Raw genomic sequence first — 18874 nt, forward strand, 5'->3', positions numbered from 1 at the left:
AGATTTTAAAGAAGATGTTCTTTTATTTGTTATGGAGAATGATGAGTATCTTCTTTTAACAAGAAAAAAACACCTGGGTAATTAAATTTGTATTTATTGCCATCAAATTATTAAAAACATTCAAATAAATTGACTGTAGCAATTGTGTGAACATTATGTACAAAATTGACTTAAACAAATATGGATTTATTTTTCATAAATCACTAAAAAAAGGGAGGAAAGGAAATCTGAAAGGGGAGAATTTCAATGAAAAATAATAAATGTTACACAGCGAATTGTATAAAATAAAGGAAAACCTTTGTAAAGCTGCAATAAATAAGAAAGTATGGGTCCTGGAAAATGTATCTTAGCAGTGTTTTGAAATATTAAAGTTGTAGAGGGTCAATTTCTTAAGCTGTTTCATATGCAGTTTAAGAAAATACGGATTAATGTTTCAAGCTTTTATTTCTGCTGATTGGAAACAATTTCAATTTACAGCAGTTAACATCAGAATATCAAAACTATAGAAATAACTTTTAAAAGGAAAACCTAATGTAGGTTTGATACATGTTTCAAGGTTGTTATTTTCTGGCCAACAATCCATGTTGGAGCAAATGTTTTCTAATTTATTGGATGACTCAACAGACACATTCAATACGTTAAACGATTTAATGCAATGATTTTACAGCAAACTTGTTTTGTGCCACAACTGTAGGGGGAGCCAACGTAAAAAAAACAACAACAAAAAAAAAACACAACTGCGATCCTGTGGGTGATTTTTTTTTTTTTTTGTTTGTTTGTACAATACTAGAGTTTCCCAGCTTCATGCAAACCACAGACGGTCAAACAAAAAATCCCCACTGTGTGCCTACTGGTCACTGACCTGGCACCACGTTTTATTCCTTTCCTTGTTTTTCTGCTTCGGCCTCCTAACTGTCTGTCAGCCACTCTCTATGCATTTTTGTATTCTGAAACCAAAAAACTCCAACACAGATTGATGACTTAATTAGTTCTTCACTCATGTAAATGCATCAAATGAAAAACTGTTTTTTGGAGGTTTTTTAATTTTTTTATTAAAAACCTAAATCTATCTGTCAGTGCTGTGTTGTGTCCCAACACGTTCCCTCTAATTTCAAATGTATACATTTCTGTCAAAAACGCCTTCATTTCCGAAGATTTTGACTTTGCTTAGTTCTTCTTTGGTCCATTTTCCTCTTGCAGCGTTCCAAACACCTGGGTGACAGCTCAGATGTCTGTTTCTTTCTACACTGGCATGAATTCTTCCACTGCAATAAAACAGCAACAAATTAGACATTGAAATGATAGCGTGAAAACTGAAAATGCGTTTGTCCAAATTCATAGAAACTCTCAATTGGAAGACCATGTGATGACAAAGATTGTGAATGACTCATAAAACGAATGCTAAGCGTTTTTGTTGGACAACATTAGACATTGAAGAACATTGGATCATTTTCACAAGGTGGGGGATTTCTCGTTGCACATTCTTTGTGCTTATTTTTCTTAGAATTTTAGCATGATCCATTATCCAAAAATAATCAGATGAATTTCTTTTGTGATGAGTGTAAAGCCGGAAAAGAAAAGATCACCACAATATCATGTGACTTAAAAATCATAGATGTTTACTGCCTATCGCTCTGTGCCAGTTTTAATTACACTGAAGAGGTCACAAGTATAAATTTAACTAATTAAAATAAGGTAAAATATTAGACATTTACCCATAGTTTGCCTTATTCTTTAAAGGGATGACAGAACATGTTTCTTTTCATCTCTTCCCTAAGTCACTTTATGCCTTTATTCCACTAAAATTATAAAGTGACTTAAATGGAATAAAGTGCCATTTACATGTAAATACCTCTTTATATTTTAGCATGTCAACAGGTCTTTCAAAAGTATTCTTTCCTCTTTAATTTTTTTGTATTTTGTTACATTGCAACAATAAATGGAGCTTATATGTCAGACCAACACAAAAAAGTGAACAGTTGTGAAGCGAAGGAAAGGCGATACGTGGATCACAAAGCATTTCTTTTCATAAATAGAGCTGATTGGTGAAGGCATTGGAGATTTGTTACAGAACATTAGTGATAAACAACATTATGAAGATCAAGGAACAGGAAGGAGAGAACGAATCAGCGAAACACTTAAGAAACGGAAACTCCAGATGAGCAGCAGAGGTCAACGGCTGAGAAAGGAAAACACAACTATTACTGGTGGAGTCTCTAAGTCTGACCTTTATGGAGGAATTGCATTGTTACAGAAATCTGCAAGAAGTCTTAAATCTGTTATCTGATGTGGAAGAAGATACTCTGATCAGGGTGAAATTAATCTCTCTGGCCTGTTAGAAAAGTGTTGTTTGCTACAAAAACACATAAAACTGAACTCAACATTCCTGCCATGAAAGCATTGCAGTGGGATTATTATGATATATGGATGTATTTTATTGATGGGATCATGGAAAAATGAGATCCATTTCTTTGGTTCAATGTAAATGTTGATACTTGTAAAGGGTGCTACTATCTTGTTATTATTATTATTATTATTATTATTATTATTATTATTATTATTATTATTATTATTATAAGTAGTAGCAGTAAGTTCCAGGGCAGTGTTGTAAGTAAATAGTCTGCAAAAGATTTGAGACTGCGTTGGAGGTTTACCTTCCAGTAGGACAACAGTCCTAAAGAATGACTGAAGCTCTAATGGAAAAGCTTTAATCAAATAATTATAATACACTAGAATGGCCTAGTCAAATTCCATACCTAAATAAAATTAAAAAAAGTGTGTTATGACATGAAATGTGAAGTTTGCAGAAATTCTCCATTCATTCTGGCTGAGCTTGAACTACTTTGTAGCAAAGAACAAACAAAAATTTCAGTCTCTAGATTGACAAAGCTTGAAGAGACAAACGTGAAGACTCAAAGCAGGAACTGTAATAAAGGCATTGACTCAGGACAGCTGAATACAGATGCATGCCACACTTTTCAGATTTTTATTTGTAAAAGATTTTGTGCTGGTTTATCTCATAACACATTGGTCATCTCGTGACAACATATGGAGACGTTAAAGAGGTACGAAAAGGGTCACAAGTGACTAAATTAGTAGTGTATATTTTTTGTGGGTTTTTGAAAATGTACTTTCTTTATATATATGGCCACAAAGTCGTGATGTTTCTAACGCCTTGTAAAGACATTTGAGTCGACAACGTTCACCGAGAATCGCTTTAAAAGGAAATTTCTCTGTGTTGTTGAACTCATAAGTGCATCACACAGGCAACACATAAATGAAGAAGGAACATGCATAAGGAAGGAAGCAGACAGCTATTTTAATACTCATTTGTTTTGCTCTGCGTAAAAACCACAGAAGTCCACAGAAACACCAACATACGAACAAACATACATTGTGATGTCAGACATTGAAGCAGACTCCTCCAACTGAGACGTGAGCTCAGTTCCCCCTTCGATCTCAGTTAACCCCCGCAACGACGTATCAGGCTTGACATTAGCAATAAGTGCTCTGTAAACTTTTCAATTAATAAATACTCATAAATAAATATTTTTATAGCACAAATAAATATATAAAAAAATAAGATTAAATATAAAAAAAATAAATAAACATTTTGTCTATAGCATATAGAAAACTGTACTATTTGAGCAGAAGTCTGGACCAGGATTGTTACAGAGTTTGATTTTGGGCCCCTCTTTGGATCAAGGACAACACCACAACTAATAAATTTAATTTGGTGAAATCCAGTAGAGGGGGTCAAGTTTAACTGGCTGAAACCAAAAGCAATCACAGATAATAGGTTGTTATTGGCTAAGATGTATTTGTGAACAAACCAGTGTCAAACATAAGGATGTCATTTAACTCGTAGTGTCAGGTTATAAAAATTAAACAATAAATGTTGTTTTTTGGTTTTTTGTATTTTTACTAAATAAATCTGCAAGTCCCTTTAGATATTAAACTTCAATTCTAAATAATTTTGTCTTTGAATTTATGCTGAAACGGTGAAATCAAATTTAATAGTACTCTCTTTCTCAGTAGAAACGTTTTATGGTTTGTGCTAAAATTCAATCATCGGTGGGCCCCAGATGGTTTGTGGGTAGGCAGAGGGTTACATCATCAAAGTCCCTCCTAATAAATACGAGAAGACACTGCAGACATGCGGAACACGTGAGAGCATACAAAGAATGGAAGCTGAAAGAAGTGCGATCAGATAACTTCAGCGGGTTACATTTTTCCACGGAGTCCACTGACTCCAAGGTGAGAACACCAGCGGATCTCTGGAGCGGGCCCTCAGCTTGCTGATCTTCTTCGGTATCAGAGAAGATGAAGAGCTTATGGTCTGAAGTCAAACAGAAACCGAAGTTAGACAACAAAATATCAAAGAAAGAACATGAAACAACCCTGAAACCCAAGGCTGCGGTTCGGAGTCTGGTCATTTTTACCTGTCCATTGTCTCTGAGGATGTATTCAATCTCGTGCTCCAGAGTGAAGAAGCTGTGAGGAGTCGACCAGCTGGACGGCGGCTCGATGGTGACATTCAGCTGCGACTGAACCACCTCCAAGCTGACAATCTGGGGGCTGTCAGGTACAACTGCAGAGGGGCAAAACAAAAGCAAAAGCATAAAAATGGGGAAAATCATTTGCAATATTTCTGAGAGAAATATAGGATGATAAGTTTGAATCCAGTTCTTAATTTCTTTTGAAATTAGCTTCTTTACTAAAAGCTTGTTTTTTAAGATTGTTGTGAAATTGCTGGTAATCTTCCATTGAGTTGTTTAATTGTTTCCTTATTTTCATTCAACTCACCAATATCTCTAAGATAAAACTTTTTGGTTTTCTTGAGGAAGCGGAAGTTGTCGTTATTGATGTCGATGTCGATGGCTTCAGCGGTGACCTCCAGCATGGTGCTTTCCTCACCAAAAGGTGAGAGGTTGTGGGTCAGCTCAAACTGGAATCCCTCGCTGTTGGGCTGGCCACTGCTGCTCACCCAGTGACATGTTGGCAGTCCATTAGTGCTGTGGAGGCAAACAACGCCACAGACGTCAGATATCAATACCAAATTATTACATCATTAAATGATGTACTATAGCTAAAGCGCCCTTTAAGGTTGCAGATGCGCAAAAAAGTGTGAAAATAAATAGTTAATATGGAGGTTTGATGACCACAAAATGCTTCTGTTTGCTATAGATCTCTGACAGTTTTAAAGATTTTTTTATGTTCCTTCTTCAGTGTCAAAGGAAAGACATGGCTATTTGTCCAAACTAGTTAGTCACAGTTTAAGCCATTCTTAATGTTTTAATTATGATCTTAGTGGAGATATGGGCAAATTCAGGCCTCTCACTACTTTCTTCAAGACATTTTCTAATTTATAAAGCTCTGTGCACATTTGTCTGTCTGAAGTGGAATGTTTCTCTTGTGTTTCCCATTTCAAAATTGGATAAGCAAAAAATAAATAAATCCTTTGTACCATGTTTTACTTACGTCATTACTAATTAAACGCTCTTCAATACTCTGACCAACCTTGAAAAGTAAAATATAATTTATACAATTTTGGTTATTTTAAGTTTTTTAATTACTGCGGACTGTATAGATGTGAAAGGTTAGGGTAAGTAGTTATTTTTTTATTTCTGCGTCATTCTTCTCATTTTTCTGACTTATGAAGATCGACATGCATATGCTTTACTTAAACGGCATGTCCTCTTGTTTTTCATGTTAAGAGCAGCTAAGAGAAATGAGCCTCTGTGCCTCTCGATGGTTTTTATGACCAGAGCATCATGAAGTCATAGATTACTTCAGTGGTTTAACTCACAGGCTCCTACACATCCTGACAGCTCAGAAAGATTAATTGATTAATTTTTACCTGTTTTATAGAATTTTCTATTGCGTCAGTAATTGCTGCACCTCCCACACACACTATGGGGTAAGATTGAGGGTTATATTTAATTTTTTTAGTGTAAGATTATGTCATAACAGTAAAACAAAAGAAACCTAATCAATTTATATCTCTTTACACATCTTTACCAGAATTGACAGCAATTGTACAACGGCCTCTTTCCAGGCTCTACAACCTGGTCTCCTTAATTGAATTCATCTTTACCAGTCAGGGCCGATTCCAAGGCGCACAGCTCCATATCTGCCTTCAGTCCATCTGCAGCTGAAGTTACAATCATAGGACTTTGCACGACATGTGAGCAAAGAATCTGCAGTAATGAACAACAAGAGTGAATGGAAGTGCAACTAAAAATAGAACACCAGAGATTGTCACATGTCATGTTCTGTGACTAACTCAGCCAGTTTCAGTTGAACGGACTGCAGATGGATAAAGAGATGAGACTCACCTATATCCTCTTCTTCCTCAGGCTCCTGCAGCAGATAGGTCGACCATAATTTTGTTCCATCTCTCCAGCAGCTGTATTCCCCCAGCATGGGTGCATCCACTTTCTTCACAATTAGATTAAGGCTCATGTGGTCTTCTACCTCGAACTCTTCTAGCTTTAGCTCTAGCTCTTCGTCGTTGAGCTTCCATGCCACATTTCCAGCCGTGGTTGTAAGGCAGGTAAGGCTGACAGAATCACCTTCTTTTGCCACAACAACTACACAGATCCATAGAGACGAACAAAGAGACGCGCTAAATTTAGACAAACTGAATCATTTTTGTGTGAGGCACAAATGAAGATTGCCAAATGTGTGGGTGCTGAAAGAACCTACAGATTTCTGGAAAGTGGTCGAGTTTAGCCTGTTGATCAGCTGCTGTGGCGCCGATCAGCAGAAAGGCAGTGATCCACGACAATAAGGTCATCTAGATTGTTTGACAGTGAGAGAGTCAGAGGGGAAGTTTGAGAGAAAAATTTTATTTCACCTTCCTCTTTGCTAGTTATAGATTTTACAGCTACGGTCATAAATTAAACATTTCCAATATTTGTGTCTTTGTTAAACAAAGATTTAGGTAGGTCATTGAGTTGTAATTACAAAGGTATTTTTAATAATGTTGCCAACAAAAGTCAAATAGCTATTTTGATAGTTGAAGCATTCCAAAGTTAAAATTAGCTTAGAAAAGAGAGTAATTATTTTTCTTTTATCCTGGTTATTTCTTACCATAGATGAATTTACTCTGAAGTCAGGCAGAAAGGACAAGCGAACTTGGTGATGTATGCTCTAACTCCTCACAGTGTGTGATTTTTATAGCGTGGCGTGGAGCATACATCACCAGCTCACTCCACACCTCTTTTTAACACCTTTTTTTTTGAGGTGCCATAGAAACTGACCGACAGTGAGCTAATAAAAGACCACAGACGGTTCATTTCCTCCGTTCTGCTTTGCATTTCAGACGTTGCAAAAAGATATTATCTGAGTTTCGACTAATGTCAAAAAAAAAACAAAAAAGATGCAGATAAGGAACGTGGGTGTCTAAATGAGGCGGGGGTTTTGCCAATGACCATTAAGGTAAAAAATTGAACTTTTCAGATGCACTCTAATTTGAATATTAAGCCCACACTCAAAAAAATAAAATAAAAAAAAACAACATTTTTTTTAAATGGCAAATTATGTAATTTCCTCTTTGCTAATTGTAGATTTTATAGCTATAAATTTAACATTTACAATCTTTGTGTCTTTGTTAAAGAAAATAATCCTTTTCAAAGCATCATTAAATAACAAATATTTTAGCATTACAGTGTAGTAAGAAAGAATACACTTCCTCACAGATTCAGTTTATTTTCACAGATAAACAAGGCATTCATTTTGCCTTGTAAAATGAATGAATCACTTAAATAAAATATGTCTGACAAAATGAAGCAGGATAAAAGATCTCAGGCAACAGGTCATGCCCAAGACGATTCAAGAACACGAGGAGCAAAGTCAATGAGATCTGTCATTGTTAAAAGACTTACAAAGCTTTTTTTAAGGCTTTGAGGCTCCAACAAAGAGCAGTGAGAGTCGTTATCAACAAATTGGGGAAAAATGGAAACGTGGGGAAACGTTCCCAGAATGGCTGGCCAACCAAAATGACTCCAGCTGGATCTTTTGGAAGGTGTGGATCCGACTACACTTGGCACAGCGCTAGCACAGCTTTTTTAAAATTCTTTTTAAAAGAACATCTATTGACAATCATGGCATCTGCTTCAGAATCGGGACAACTTGCTATAAATGAAATAATCATGAATTCTACTAAATAAGTCCTACAGGAGAATGTCCAGCCAAGGGCGGTTCTAAACGGGGGCCAGCTGGGGCCAGTGCCCTTGTAAAACTGGTCCTGGCTCCTGTTATGGTCCCCTGTACTGAAGAGACAGTAGGAAATATTTATTTCAGATTCAGTTATATTGAGGTAGGATCACAGCTTTCTGGAACCTGCATCCCTGAAGCAACATCTTTGGCTCTCTTAATAAATTAAACAATGAAATATTGCCCTATTTATTTTTGTTTCATACTTTTGAGCAACCCATCCCCCCCGCACACACACACTGCTCCCTACCTCTCCCCCACTTATCCTATTTGGCTAAAAAATAGGGTTATCTATTGAAAGTATAGATTTAAATCAAGCTCAAAATGCTGTGGTATGACCATTCGTGATTGAAACACATGGCTGAATTAAAACAATCCAACAAGGAACAACGGGCCAAAATTCTTCCGCAAATATATCCAGTATTTGTTGTCAGATATTCAAAATGCTTAATGTTTCCACTGAGACAGGAACAGTCCATTTGGGTTTAGGAGATAATTATGTTTATACATGGGGTAAGGACGGTCTGGAGATCATTTTCCAAAGCAAATTTGTATTTAAAACCTTTATTTTACACTTACATGGGTTATCTTTGACCAATGTCAAAATTTGTTTCAACTAAAAAAATGTAAGTGTAAGAAAAAGGGCGAAAAGAGAAAAAAAAATTGTAAAATGGCATTTTTTTTAATGATAGTGCAAAAAAATTCTTTATTATAAATAAAAACTTAATGAGATAAATTGGCCAAAAATATAAAATATCCATATCTAAGTCAATCATATTTTCATCTACCTTTTGAAAAAAATAACAGAAATCATCTCATCCACTGGCTTTCCCCCAAAATACAATGCAAGTACAATCCAAAGAACTTTGGGCTGGGAAAAAAAGGGACTGGCAACAGGACTTCCCCATCGCAGACGGGGCAACCCTCCTCTGTTTGGCAAAATGTCACGTCAACAAGGTGGAAACAGAAACAGAGCCTTGTGTGCTTATCCTTACTCATTTTCATATCGTTTCTGCCATGTGTGTGACGTAGTTGTAGGAGTAGCCGCTCCAACTACTGTAGGTGTTATAATCGTTTTCGTTCCCCTCCTTCCATTTTCTTGAGTAAATTTGCCGTCTTCAGCATAACATGCGTGATGCAGACGTGCTGCTTGACCGGACTGTGTGAAGTCTCTTCAGTCAGTAACTCAAAAATAGCAGGTGGTAATGTTTCACTTCCCTAAAAGCCTGAAAAGATTTTGTCACCTCTGCGCTGGGGAACATGCAAATGTAAGAGTGCAAAAAGGAGCAATTCATTTTGACCATTATTTAAACAAAATTTTAAAAGTATGCTCTACAAATGATGATATAACCTTTACCAGAACATTGATATTACTTACTGAAGAAACGGACATTCCCTGCTTATATACATACATGTAAAAACAGATTCAACAGTTCTTATTACTTCACTGGAAATGATTTTATGCATGACTTTCATTAGCTTTCAGTATTAATAAGTCGGGGTTTTACTCACCCTAATCAGCCAATGGCGTCACAGAAGACAGGAGTGCTACTGAATATAAGCACCGCAACCAAATATTAGAGTAAAAAAAACCCCAAAACAACTGAAAGACATGTACAGTTTGTTCTAGCTATTACCATCTCATTTGATAGAGACACAGCTATAAGACAAGTAACCGAGATGACTGTGTCGGTGATATCACTACCTCAAAATGTCTAAATACAACTTTCCTTACCACAATTTTACCAGCAAACGGACCTCCCAGTGTTGTTCAGGAAAGTCTTTTGTTGTTGCCAGCGTCTGATCTTGTTACAATTAAGTAAAAGCCCAAACATTCTGTTCTAAAGCAGACTGCCCACACTTATAAACTGCCTGGACAGTCCATCTCAGAACATAAAGCTGTAAGGATTCTGAGAAACCACTTTATGAATGGCTGAGTGAGGAGTCATCTCCAACAGATTCTCAAAAACTCAACTTTTCTTATGTACTATAAAAGTATTTACGCTAATCAAGGTCGCACATCCCATCTCATTACTGGGGGGGACCATAAACAGGAATATTTCATAAGACCAATTTTGGGGTCATAGCGAGGTTCCATTGAAATGTAACGTAAAATGTGGTTTAAAATGTTTTAAACCATATTCAAGCTGCAGGACCAAAAATGACTAGTAATGCACATCAAACATGTTTTATTCTCAGTAAGCAGCCTGCAGAGAAGTAAAACTAAAATTCAAATGTTGCTTCTATATGAGTTTTGTTTAGTCTCACTGATCTAATCTCTGCTGTACACTTTCACAAAAATTTAAGGTTCCACATAAAAAAGCTTTAATAAGTAACTGCTCTTAATAAAATTCCTCATAAACATTGATTTATTGAAATGACCCCCAATACAAGTTATGGCCTATTTAATTATAACTTGTTTTATTTTTAAGCCTTTTTTTTAGTTTTGCCATGTCCGGGGTGACGGAGAACCAACAGGAAGATAGAAATTAATATCTGGGGGGTTTTATACCTTAAACGTAACATTTAAAGCACCAGGGTTTATATAGAAAAATATTCAGATTTTATTTTGTGGTTTTAAAGGCACCCTGCGACAGACTGGCGACCTGTCCAGGGTGACCCGGCCTCTCGTCCGGAACGTTAGCTGGAGATAGGCACCAGCAACCCTCCCGGCCCCACTAAGGGACAAGGGTGTAAAGAAAATGAATGGATGGATGGTTTTAAAGGCTCTATATTGAAGACAATGAGAAATAAAGGCATGGCTTTCTTTTTTTCCCCTATCTGTTCTCGGCTGCCACACACACAGCTGGGTCCACTTGCTCAACCTCTCCTCCCGTTTCAAACTCTTCAAATTAACTAAAAGTTAAAGAGTTAAATATGAATAACATATTTGCTACCTTTAACAAAAAAGCTTAAGTCTATTAAAGCAATGTAACAGTTTTGCAAATGAAGCAGCTTATCATGATTCAGCCAAAGTAAGAAAATAACAAGCTTCAGTCTGCTCTTTATTGTTAATGGATTACTTCCTATTGAGCAGTGAAAGTAAATAAAACGTGTTACATGTCTTTTGCTTTATTAAGTATTTACTTACTGGAGAGTTTTATGTTTGTGCTGCAGAGGCACAGCTAACAGATAGCGCCTCATTTCAGCTGCTCTGACCAGCCTGTGCGGTTTGCAGCGCTGCTGTTGCTCCTCCTACACGTTTAACTGAACCGTTGTTCTAATAATGGTAGGGGGGACCTAAAAATTCCTTCTTATTTTTTTCTGAGATAAATGGCAGATTTATTTCGTTCTTTGTTTCTTTTGCCTTTTCAGATTGATATTATTTAAATGCAAAATGTTTCTTCAATTAATATTTTTTGGGGGACCATTCTAGAGTTTTCCAAAATTGGGGGGGAGTCCGGACCCCCTCTAGCCCCCACGGGATTTATGGCTATGACGCTAATCAAACATTTTTTGACATTTTGTCTATTTTATTGTTCTGGAATTTTATGTGATAAACCAGGGGAATATTGCATAACTTGAAATTGACAATTATACAACATATTACCATCTTATTTAAGTCTCGCCTTTTCCTGGAATATAACTGAGCTATAAATGTTATTTATAGCTCAGTTTATTTATTTATATTATTATTATTATCTAAACTAGTATTTTGTAACTGTTTAAGTTTGTCCTTCTGGAATATGCTCTGTAGGCTCAAATGCAGTTTATTCCAGAACTGCCTTTGATTTAGCTCAATCCATTGGATTTGTACTTTCCTAATATTAAATCCATTTCCAATTAGCCTGGTTTACACACTGAGATGTGTATTATTTTATTATTATTATTTTATTCTTTTTTCAGAAATGCAGTTCTCAAGCACTGGGTTCTTTATTCTTCCTTTAGAAGGCGTTCTAAAACAAAATAAATTGAAATGAGGGAGGCATATTTCAGGATCTAAAGAAATAAAGAATCGTTTTTTATATTGAAACAATGATGTGTTAAAATGATATGTCTAGGTTTCTCAATAATTAGTGTACAAACCTTTATTGGCATTGCCTTTACTGGTATTTTTGAGGCTTTATTTTTGGTGATAGACTCCAAGTGTTTGAGGTTTGGAGGCATCCTTAGCATCACCTTAATCTTTTTTCTCCCTTTACAGATTCTCCATCAGATTCAAGTAGAAACTCAAAAATGCTATTTGTTCCAGTCAGATGAGAAACATGTCACCAAAACTGCATTCTGCATGAACAATACTACACTACATTGAATAAAACTCATATCCCGGCCACAGATTTTCACTTTGTCAAAAATCATTCAGTAAAATTGCTTCATCTGTGTCTGTATCTGATCTTTGGGTTTAATAAATATCATATCTGTCAGTGGTGTCCCCCAAGGCTGTGTCTTCAGCCCTCTACAGTACCCAAAGAACTCCAAGAACTTTTCCTGAATCCACAGTACAAACAGTAAAATCAACAATTATTCAACCATCACGGATCTGATCTCAAACACTAAAGAAGAAGCTTATAAGCAGAACATGTCATTCAACAAAATGAAAAAATTAATGACTAAATAATAATAATAATAATAATAATAATAATAATAATAATAACAAAAATACCAAATAATTGTTCCTGTGCCCTGAACATCAGGTGACAAAAAGAAGAATGTATCACAAGTCTCAAATTTCTGGAAATATACAGTACACTTCAGAAAATCTGTGATGGAGTGTAAACACTGAACACCTCATCAGAAAGGCCCAAATACAATAAGCAAAAAGTCATAAAACTAAAAAAAACCCTTCTATTGTGCACAGAGATCATACTGAGCAATTTGTGGAGAATTATCAAGACTGCACAATAAATTGTTATCCAGAAATGCCAACGAAGTGTCTGTCCGTCCATCCATCTAAAATCTTTGCTAACCGCGAGTAGATATTGCATGTGGCTTTCTGTAAATTGATGAGTAAATAAAACAAAGAGCAGATTTACTAATTTGAGGATTTCTACACTGGAGCCAAACACAATATGTTCCTTTTTTTAGTACTGAATGTTTGAATGTTTGATGTAATTTTATATCCACAAAGAATTAGCTCAACTTTCAGTTTCCTCACCATCACTCCACGTTCAATTAATGTTTCACAGACTTTGTTTGACAAAGCTGGTCTTCGAAAGAACAGGTGCAACGCTCAAGAACTTCGAGGCAACGGATTCAGCTGTTGTCAAGAAGGTTTGACACTGTCCAAGAGTGTTCAAAATGCCCAGGACTGATCCGCCAGTTATGACAAAATAAAACTTTGGCTTAATTACTGTGAAGACTGAAGATGATAAGTTTCTGGGAGGTTGTTTACCTCTCTGTACTTGGTTTGAATCATCCAAGGTCATGCGGATGCTGAGCTGTGAGAAAACTGTACCTTCATTGTTAAGCTGATGGGAAGTCCCGAGTTTACATAACTGCCGAATATTAAAGTGATGTCTTTTTCCTTCACTTCCCTGGACTAGCCAGGGGAGTTATTGCTGATTTTCTTAGCTTAATTTCTTAATAAAATAATCAAACGCACTTTGATTTGTTGTTGACTCAGTATTTCACCTTAAAATAGGTTTTATTAATCTCTATAACAAGCAAGAGTCCCTGTAACCTTTTGGAATAACTATAAATCACTGTTGTTACATTGAGAAGAAATATTCAACCAAAACCCAGTTTTGTTTCAAAGAGAAAATTAAAACCTAAGAGAATATTTTTTATTTAAGAGAATGAACGCAATATATTTGTTTTCACAAAATGGAAAGTGGGATTTTAAATTATTCCCAGTCCAATCTGTCCCTTTCTGACACATCCTAAGCTCCAAGTGTCTCCAAGAAATTGCTGAGCATTTGAGAACATGTATGGAAGAGAGGAGCCTGGAAATACCATGCCTGTCTCAACAAATCGGAGCTTTGTCTGACCAGAAACAATAAAATAATATATATATTTTTTTTTTACAAAAGGAAATAACCTTGTGTTTTGTTAAATCTCATGATTTACAGTTTAGGGGCATCCCAGTCAATCTCTTCCCTTATTATCCAAAATGAGATCTTCAGGTTTAATTTTTATAGTTGTGGCCTGCCTATGCAATGCATGGCAGGATCTATGTTTTTAGTTAAGATTTGTAGTATTATATGTATAACAATTTGTTTTGTCTTCTATGCTTTGTATATTTTATGTGGTGTTATAACAGTGGTGTTTGTTTTTCTTTGTGTTTGGCTACATAATTGCCTTGCAACTCATCTTTGCCAGTGCTCCTTGACGGAAGAGATTTCTTAATACTTCTGCTATTGTTTTAAGAACTTAACATTTGAGTATGATTAACAGTTGCAATGATTTTATTTTGTGAAAAAACAAAACAAACAAAGCTGTTCTGTTGCATATATAAAAGAAGTTAAAATGTTATCTTTATTTCACAATTAATTCCACCAATACATTTTTGATGCATGGGTACTGCAATGTGAAGAAGGCAGCATGAGAAAGAGAAGCTTGTGCAGGATCTAATAAATTCTGTTTGCTTTAACTGTATAATAACACTTTCTGTAAAAAGTCAGTTTTCTTGTTCCAACCCAATTGTTGAATTTAAAGCCGGTTATGTTTGTAGCCACAGATACATGACTTAAATACTATAGTGACTCAAGAAACACTCAGATGTCGTCACGTTGGTTAATTTGCTTCGTTCTTTGAAGCTTCATCAAAGTTTTCCACGAGATCTGAAAATGCAAAAAGAAAAAGGAAGTAAGAATAAGCAGCAAATGAAAACAAAGTGTTACTGGAAATTATGTTTAAAATTATACAAACGGATTAGAAATAAATAAGAATTAGTACAATTACAGTATAAGTGAATTTTGAATTCTTTCATAGTTTATGTTAGTGATAAAAGTTTGTCTTAGACTTTTGCAAACATCAATTCAGGCAAACAAAAATAAAAGTATTTAAAGCATAGATGTGAACCAGTCCAGAGTACACTCACTCATTTTATTGTTAAAAATCTAACTAATTTTAAGGGCCTTTAGTGTGCAACAATTCAGCAAGATGCACTGTATTTATAAGTAAATGGGATGCAAATTTTCTTGCTTACCAGGAACTTCGTCATCTTCCTCTTCAGCAACAACTATGGGAGCTTTGTTGTCTCCAGCTATGATGAAAATTAGGGAGTTTTATTATTAGACACCACACAACACGAGTGATGGAGAAAACGGGCTGGATGAGTTTGTGGCGCGTACCTGGTTTGGGCAGGGTCTCTGCTAGTCTCCTGAGGCTGGTCAGACTATCAGCTCCCATCTGGTTGAGGATTCCCGGAAGCATCTCTGTGAGCTGTTTATTCTCAGCATGCCCTGTGATCGTAAACGTGTTGGCAGCCAAGGAGGCCTGAACCTTTGGGTTATTGAAGTGGATCACCGTCCCCTGGTTTGTGAACATATTCACCTACAGTGAAAACAAAAAGGATTAAAGATATATGAACTGAAGTATGGCAGCTTTGTTGTTAAAAGAACAACAGCTTTCCATCCTGAGTCTTTTTAAACATTTCAAACTGTAATTAGCCTTCTTAATGGTTTATTTCTACTTATTTGAAAAGTAAACAGTTTGGTCTAAAAAAGTAAACTGGTAAGTAACCAGTCCAATATTACTGGACCCAAAAGGGGTCATCAGAACAGAGCACAGCTTTCATTAGATAACTTTAATCTGCCATGATTTTCCAATGTATTTATACCCTTTGAATGACAGTTACATTTTTCTCATGTTAGCAGCACAAATTTCAATGTCTTCTATTGGAAGTGTATCCAATAGATCAATATAAAGTAGTGAATGATTACGAAGTGGAAGAAGTTTATTTTTTAAATACAAATACGTATCTGAAAAGTCTGGCATACACGTATTCATCTCCCTGCCTCAGTATTTTGTAGATGCATCTTTTGGTGAAATTATTGCTGCAAGGCTGACATTTTTGCCCATTCTTGGTTTTAATCTTGGGTTGATTAAATAGAAATTGTCTCCCAACATGAATAGATTTACATTTGGACTTTGACAGAGCCATTCTAACGTGTTAATATGCTGTGTTCTAAATCTAAAACATTGCCTTGCTTGTTTAGCAGAGGTAGCTTGTGAACCTTTGATAAAATACATTGAGAAGGGAACATGGACAATTTTGACTTGATTAAACAGCAAAACTAGACGAAAAAAAGCAGAGCCGAGAAGCATATAAGTGCGGCACACATTAACGTCACAGGTAAAGCATCCTGTCCCCTCAACCCAAAATGGAAAATGAATTGCACGAGGGCCACATCATATTCAGCCTGTATAAAAACAAGTAAAATATTCTGAAACATGACCATGAAACTTTAAGTTTCCATATGTTGGCAGAAGTTAAAACAGTTGATCATGAGCTCCATGTCAACCCACAGTGCATTCACTGAGCAATGTGAAAACTCCTCTGTAACTAAATGGGTAATCTTAAAGTTTATTGCAACTTTTACAGTAAACGATATACGGCCACCGAATGTCGTCAAGAATCAGGGCTTTCACACTCTGGAGAACTCTTTGGGTAAATCATCCCATCTTCAGGGATTTCAGTTCAGTTTTATTTGCAATTTAAATGAAAGATATTAAGTCAATTTTTACATGTAAATAAAATCAGTTGTATGTTAGTTTCCAATGTGAAAAAGTCCACAAACATTTACCGTACCTCTTCAATACCAGAGATGTTGTTGACTCCTAGTTTCTTCAGTGAAAACTGCAGCTTCTTATCGTCTGCTGTAGCCGTCCTGTGCACCACCTTCTTCTTTCTCCGGGCTGACCCCTACAAAGCAGTGAAATTAGCTTTAGCAAATGATTCAGAGTCCCCATAACCATTACTTGGCAGTATGTAGGAACCTTACCTTGCCACCTATGCGGACCTGCTCCTGCAGTTTGGCAAGCTTCTCTTGGTTCATTATCGACTCCTTCATCTTAAATATAAGAGAAAAGGCACATAATTCAACAGCAATTCTACTGGTTATTAGCAGAACTTTAATGAGATGCCAAATAAAAAGCTGGAGTGACAGGAGTTACCTACACCTTCCTAACACCAGTTATATGAGACAGAAAGTAACACAACTCTACTACACTTTTCCTTTACTGTAGTAGAGACAGAGTGGCTGTTCGGAAATATTTCCTAACATTAACAAAACATGGACAGCAATTATATGGAAGCTGATAAACTTCAAGGACTTGTATTTTTATTTAATTTAATTTATATTTAGGTCATACATTAGCAATGTAATTTCAAATTTGTGTTGTAAATTTCATACCACTAATGCTTATATTTATAATGGTTTATATTTAATGGAGAATAATACATGTTCCCTTGGGGAACAATAACATTTATTCTGATTCTGAAGTGACATGACTATTAAGCAGTTCAATGTAAGTTCTACCTGAGCTTTGGCCAATTACCCAGACAATATCAGCTTGTTATACATGGAATACTCTATAAAAGGGTAGAGGATGGAAAAAATGTCAATTGTTTTTGCATAATAAGCAAGAAGAAATTGTCACAAAACTTTATATGATTTTTATTTTATTTTTGCTTATGTCTGTGCATCAAAAGAGCTAAGTAAATTATTAACTAATTTGTAAATATTATTACAGTCATACATTAGGAATCTCATTCCAATCCAAGCTTAGCTGAAGTTAAAACATTTTTGCTGCACAATTTGAATATTAGCTAATTTCTATGAATTACTTCTGATTCTATTCTGATCGTTTAATTTTAAATGACATATTGTATGGAGGGGAAAAAATGGTAGAACATTTCCAACTTTCAATACCAACATAAATTGCCCCTAACGTTTTACTATACTACATGTGTGATCTAGCAGTTCGCAGGAAATGGTAGACATGTAATCAAACTGGAAGTATTAGAAATAAATCCCCCTCAAATCTCCCGTCACTTTTTGCCCTTTCACGCAGAAAACCAACAAGAATTCGCAACTGTCATAAGGCCCCGAAAATAGCATCACACTTCAGAGCCTGTCTGCAAGTTATGCATGAATCAAGAGTGAGGAGGTGGGCAACTACAGCTTTAGCAAGGGACACGCTAACCACAAATCTATTGGGTTACAACTTTTTTCAAATAAGGTCAATGAAACTATGTTTGACACATGGTGATGCCGTATAACCCGTCCTTCTAATTTCAGTTTATTTTATTACCATACCTAGTCATAAATTTTGTGTACAGTCTAAATTACATCAACGGAACTGGTTAGTTAGTTAGTTAGCAAAGCTAGCTAAACAGCTAGCTAGGGCCTTCTTAAACAGATGTTCATACAGAAGAAAGGAGTGTGCTTTTCCCGCATTAGGTTTCTCAAGCTGAGGGAGAATTATTTTTTAAAAGTTACACTTACATTAAAATTATTTGTCATAATTAAAAAAACTGAAAAACAGTGAGGAACATACCTGGAAGTGTGTAAACACGCGGCTCACGCAATAAGCGATGGAGGCAGAAAGGAGGGAGCCCAGGAAGTGACGTAAATTAAAGCGTAAAACGAACATGGAAAACATATTAAGTAGAGAGAAAAACTAATCTTATATCTAACCGAAAAATATTCAAGCTTCTTGTAGATAATTTAATTAAAAAACAGTAGAAACAAAAACTTACATACAATAT

General features: G+C 35.8%; 2 protein-coding genes across 2 annotated transcripts; both read right to left on the bottom strand.

Moving 5' to 3' along the window:
- Nucleotides 1-88: 88 nt before the first annotated feature.
- On the bottom strand, nucleotides 89-7551 carry il12b2 (interleukin 12B 2). The gene is made up of 8 exons (XM_008418119.3): nucleotides 7096-7551; nucleotides 6709-6799; nucleotides 6339-6593; nucleotides 6098-6200; nucleotides 4807-5015; nucleotides 4443-4591; nucleotides 4229-4339; nucleotides 89-1265 (listed from the first exon to the last, which is right to left on the bottom strand). The coding sequence occupies exons 1-8, from the start codon at nucleotides 7096-7098 to the stop codon at nucleotides 1143-1145; spliced, it is 1044 nt and encodes a 347-aa protein (XP_008416341.2). The 5' UTR covers nucleotides 7099-7551; the 3' UTR covers nucleotides 89-1142.
- Nucleotides 7552-14597: 7046 nt separating this feature from the next.
- Nucleotides 14598-18774, bottom strand: LOC103470010 (transcription factor BTF3 homolog 4-like). Its single transcript, XM_008418118.2, has 6 exons — nucleotides 18664-18774; nucleotides 17106-17174; nucleotides 16913-17026; nucleotides 15453-15654; nucleotides 15308-15364; nucleotides 14598-14939 (listed from the first exon to the last, which is right to left on the bottom strand). The coding sequence occupies exons 1-6, from the start codon at nucleotides 18766-18768 to the stop codon at nucleotides 14893-14895; spliced, it is 594 nt and encodes a 197-aa protein (XP_008416340.1). The 5' UTR covers nucleotides 18769-18774; the 3' UTR covers nucleotides 14598-14892.
- Nucleotides 18775-18874: the final 100 nt, after the last annotated feature.

The sequence above is a fragment of the Poecilia reticulata genome, chromosome 9 (assembly GCF_904066995.2).
Source record: "Poecilia reticulata chromosome 9, P_reticulata-male-v2, whole genome shotgun sequence".
Taxonomy (NCBI): Eukaryota; Metazoa; Chordata; class Actinopteri; order Cyprinodontiformes; family Poeciliidae; genus Poecilia; species Poecilia reticulata.

Coding starts and splice junctions, on each gene's coding strand:
- il12b2 (XM_008418119.3), bottom strand. Junction 5,016..6,097: donor CTTGGAATCGGCCCTGACTG/GTAAAGATGAAT, acceptor TTGCCTCCACAG/CACTAATGGACTGCCAACAT. Junction 4,340..4,442: donor TCCTCAGAGACAATGGACAG/GTAAAAATGACC, acceptor GTTTGACTTCAG/ACCATAAGCTCTTCATCTTC.
- LOC103470010 (XM_008418118.2), bottom strand. CDS start 18,768: ATGTTTTCCATGTTCGTTTTACGCTTTAATTTACGTCACTTCCTGGGC. Junction 17,175..18,663: donor GCGTGTTTACACACTTCCAG/GTATGTTCCTCA, acceptor CTTATATTTAAG/ATGAAGGAGTCGATAATGAA. Junction 14,940..15,307: donor GGAAGATGACGAAGTTCCTG/GTAAGCAAGAAA, acceptor TTGCATTTTCAG/ATCTCGTGGAAAACTTTGAT.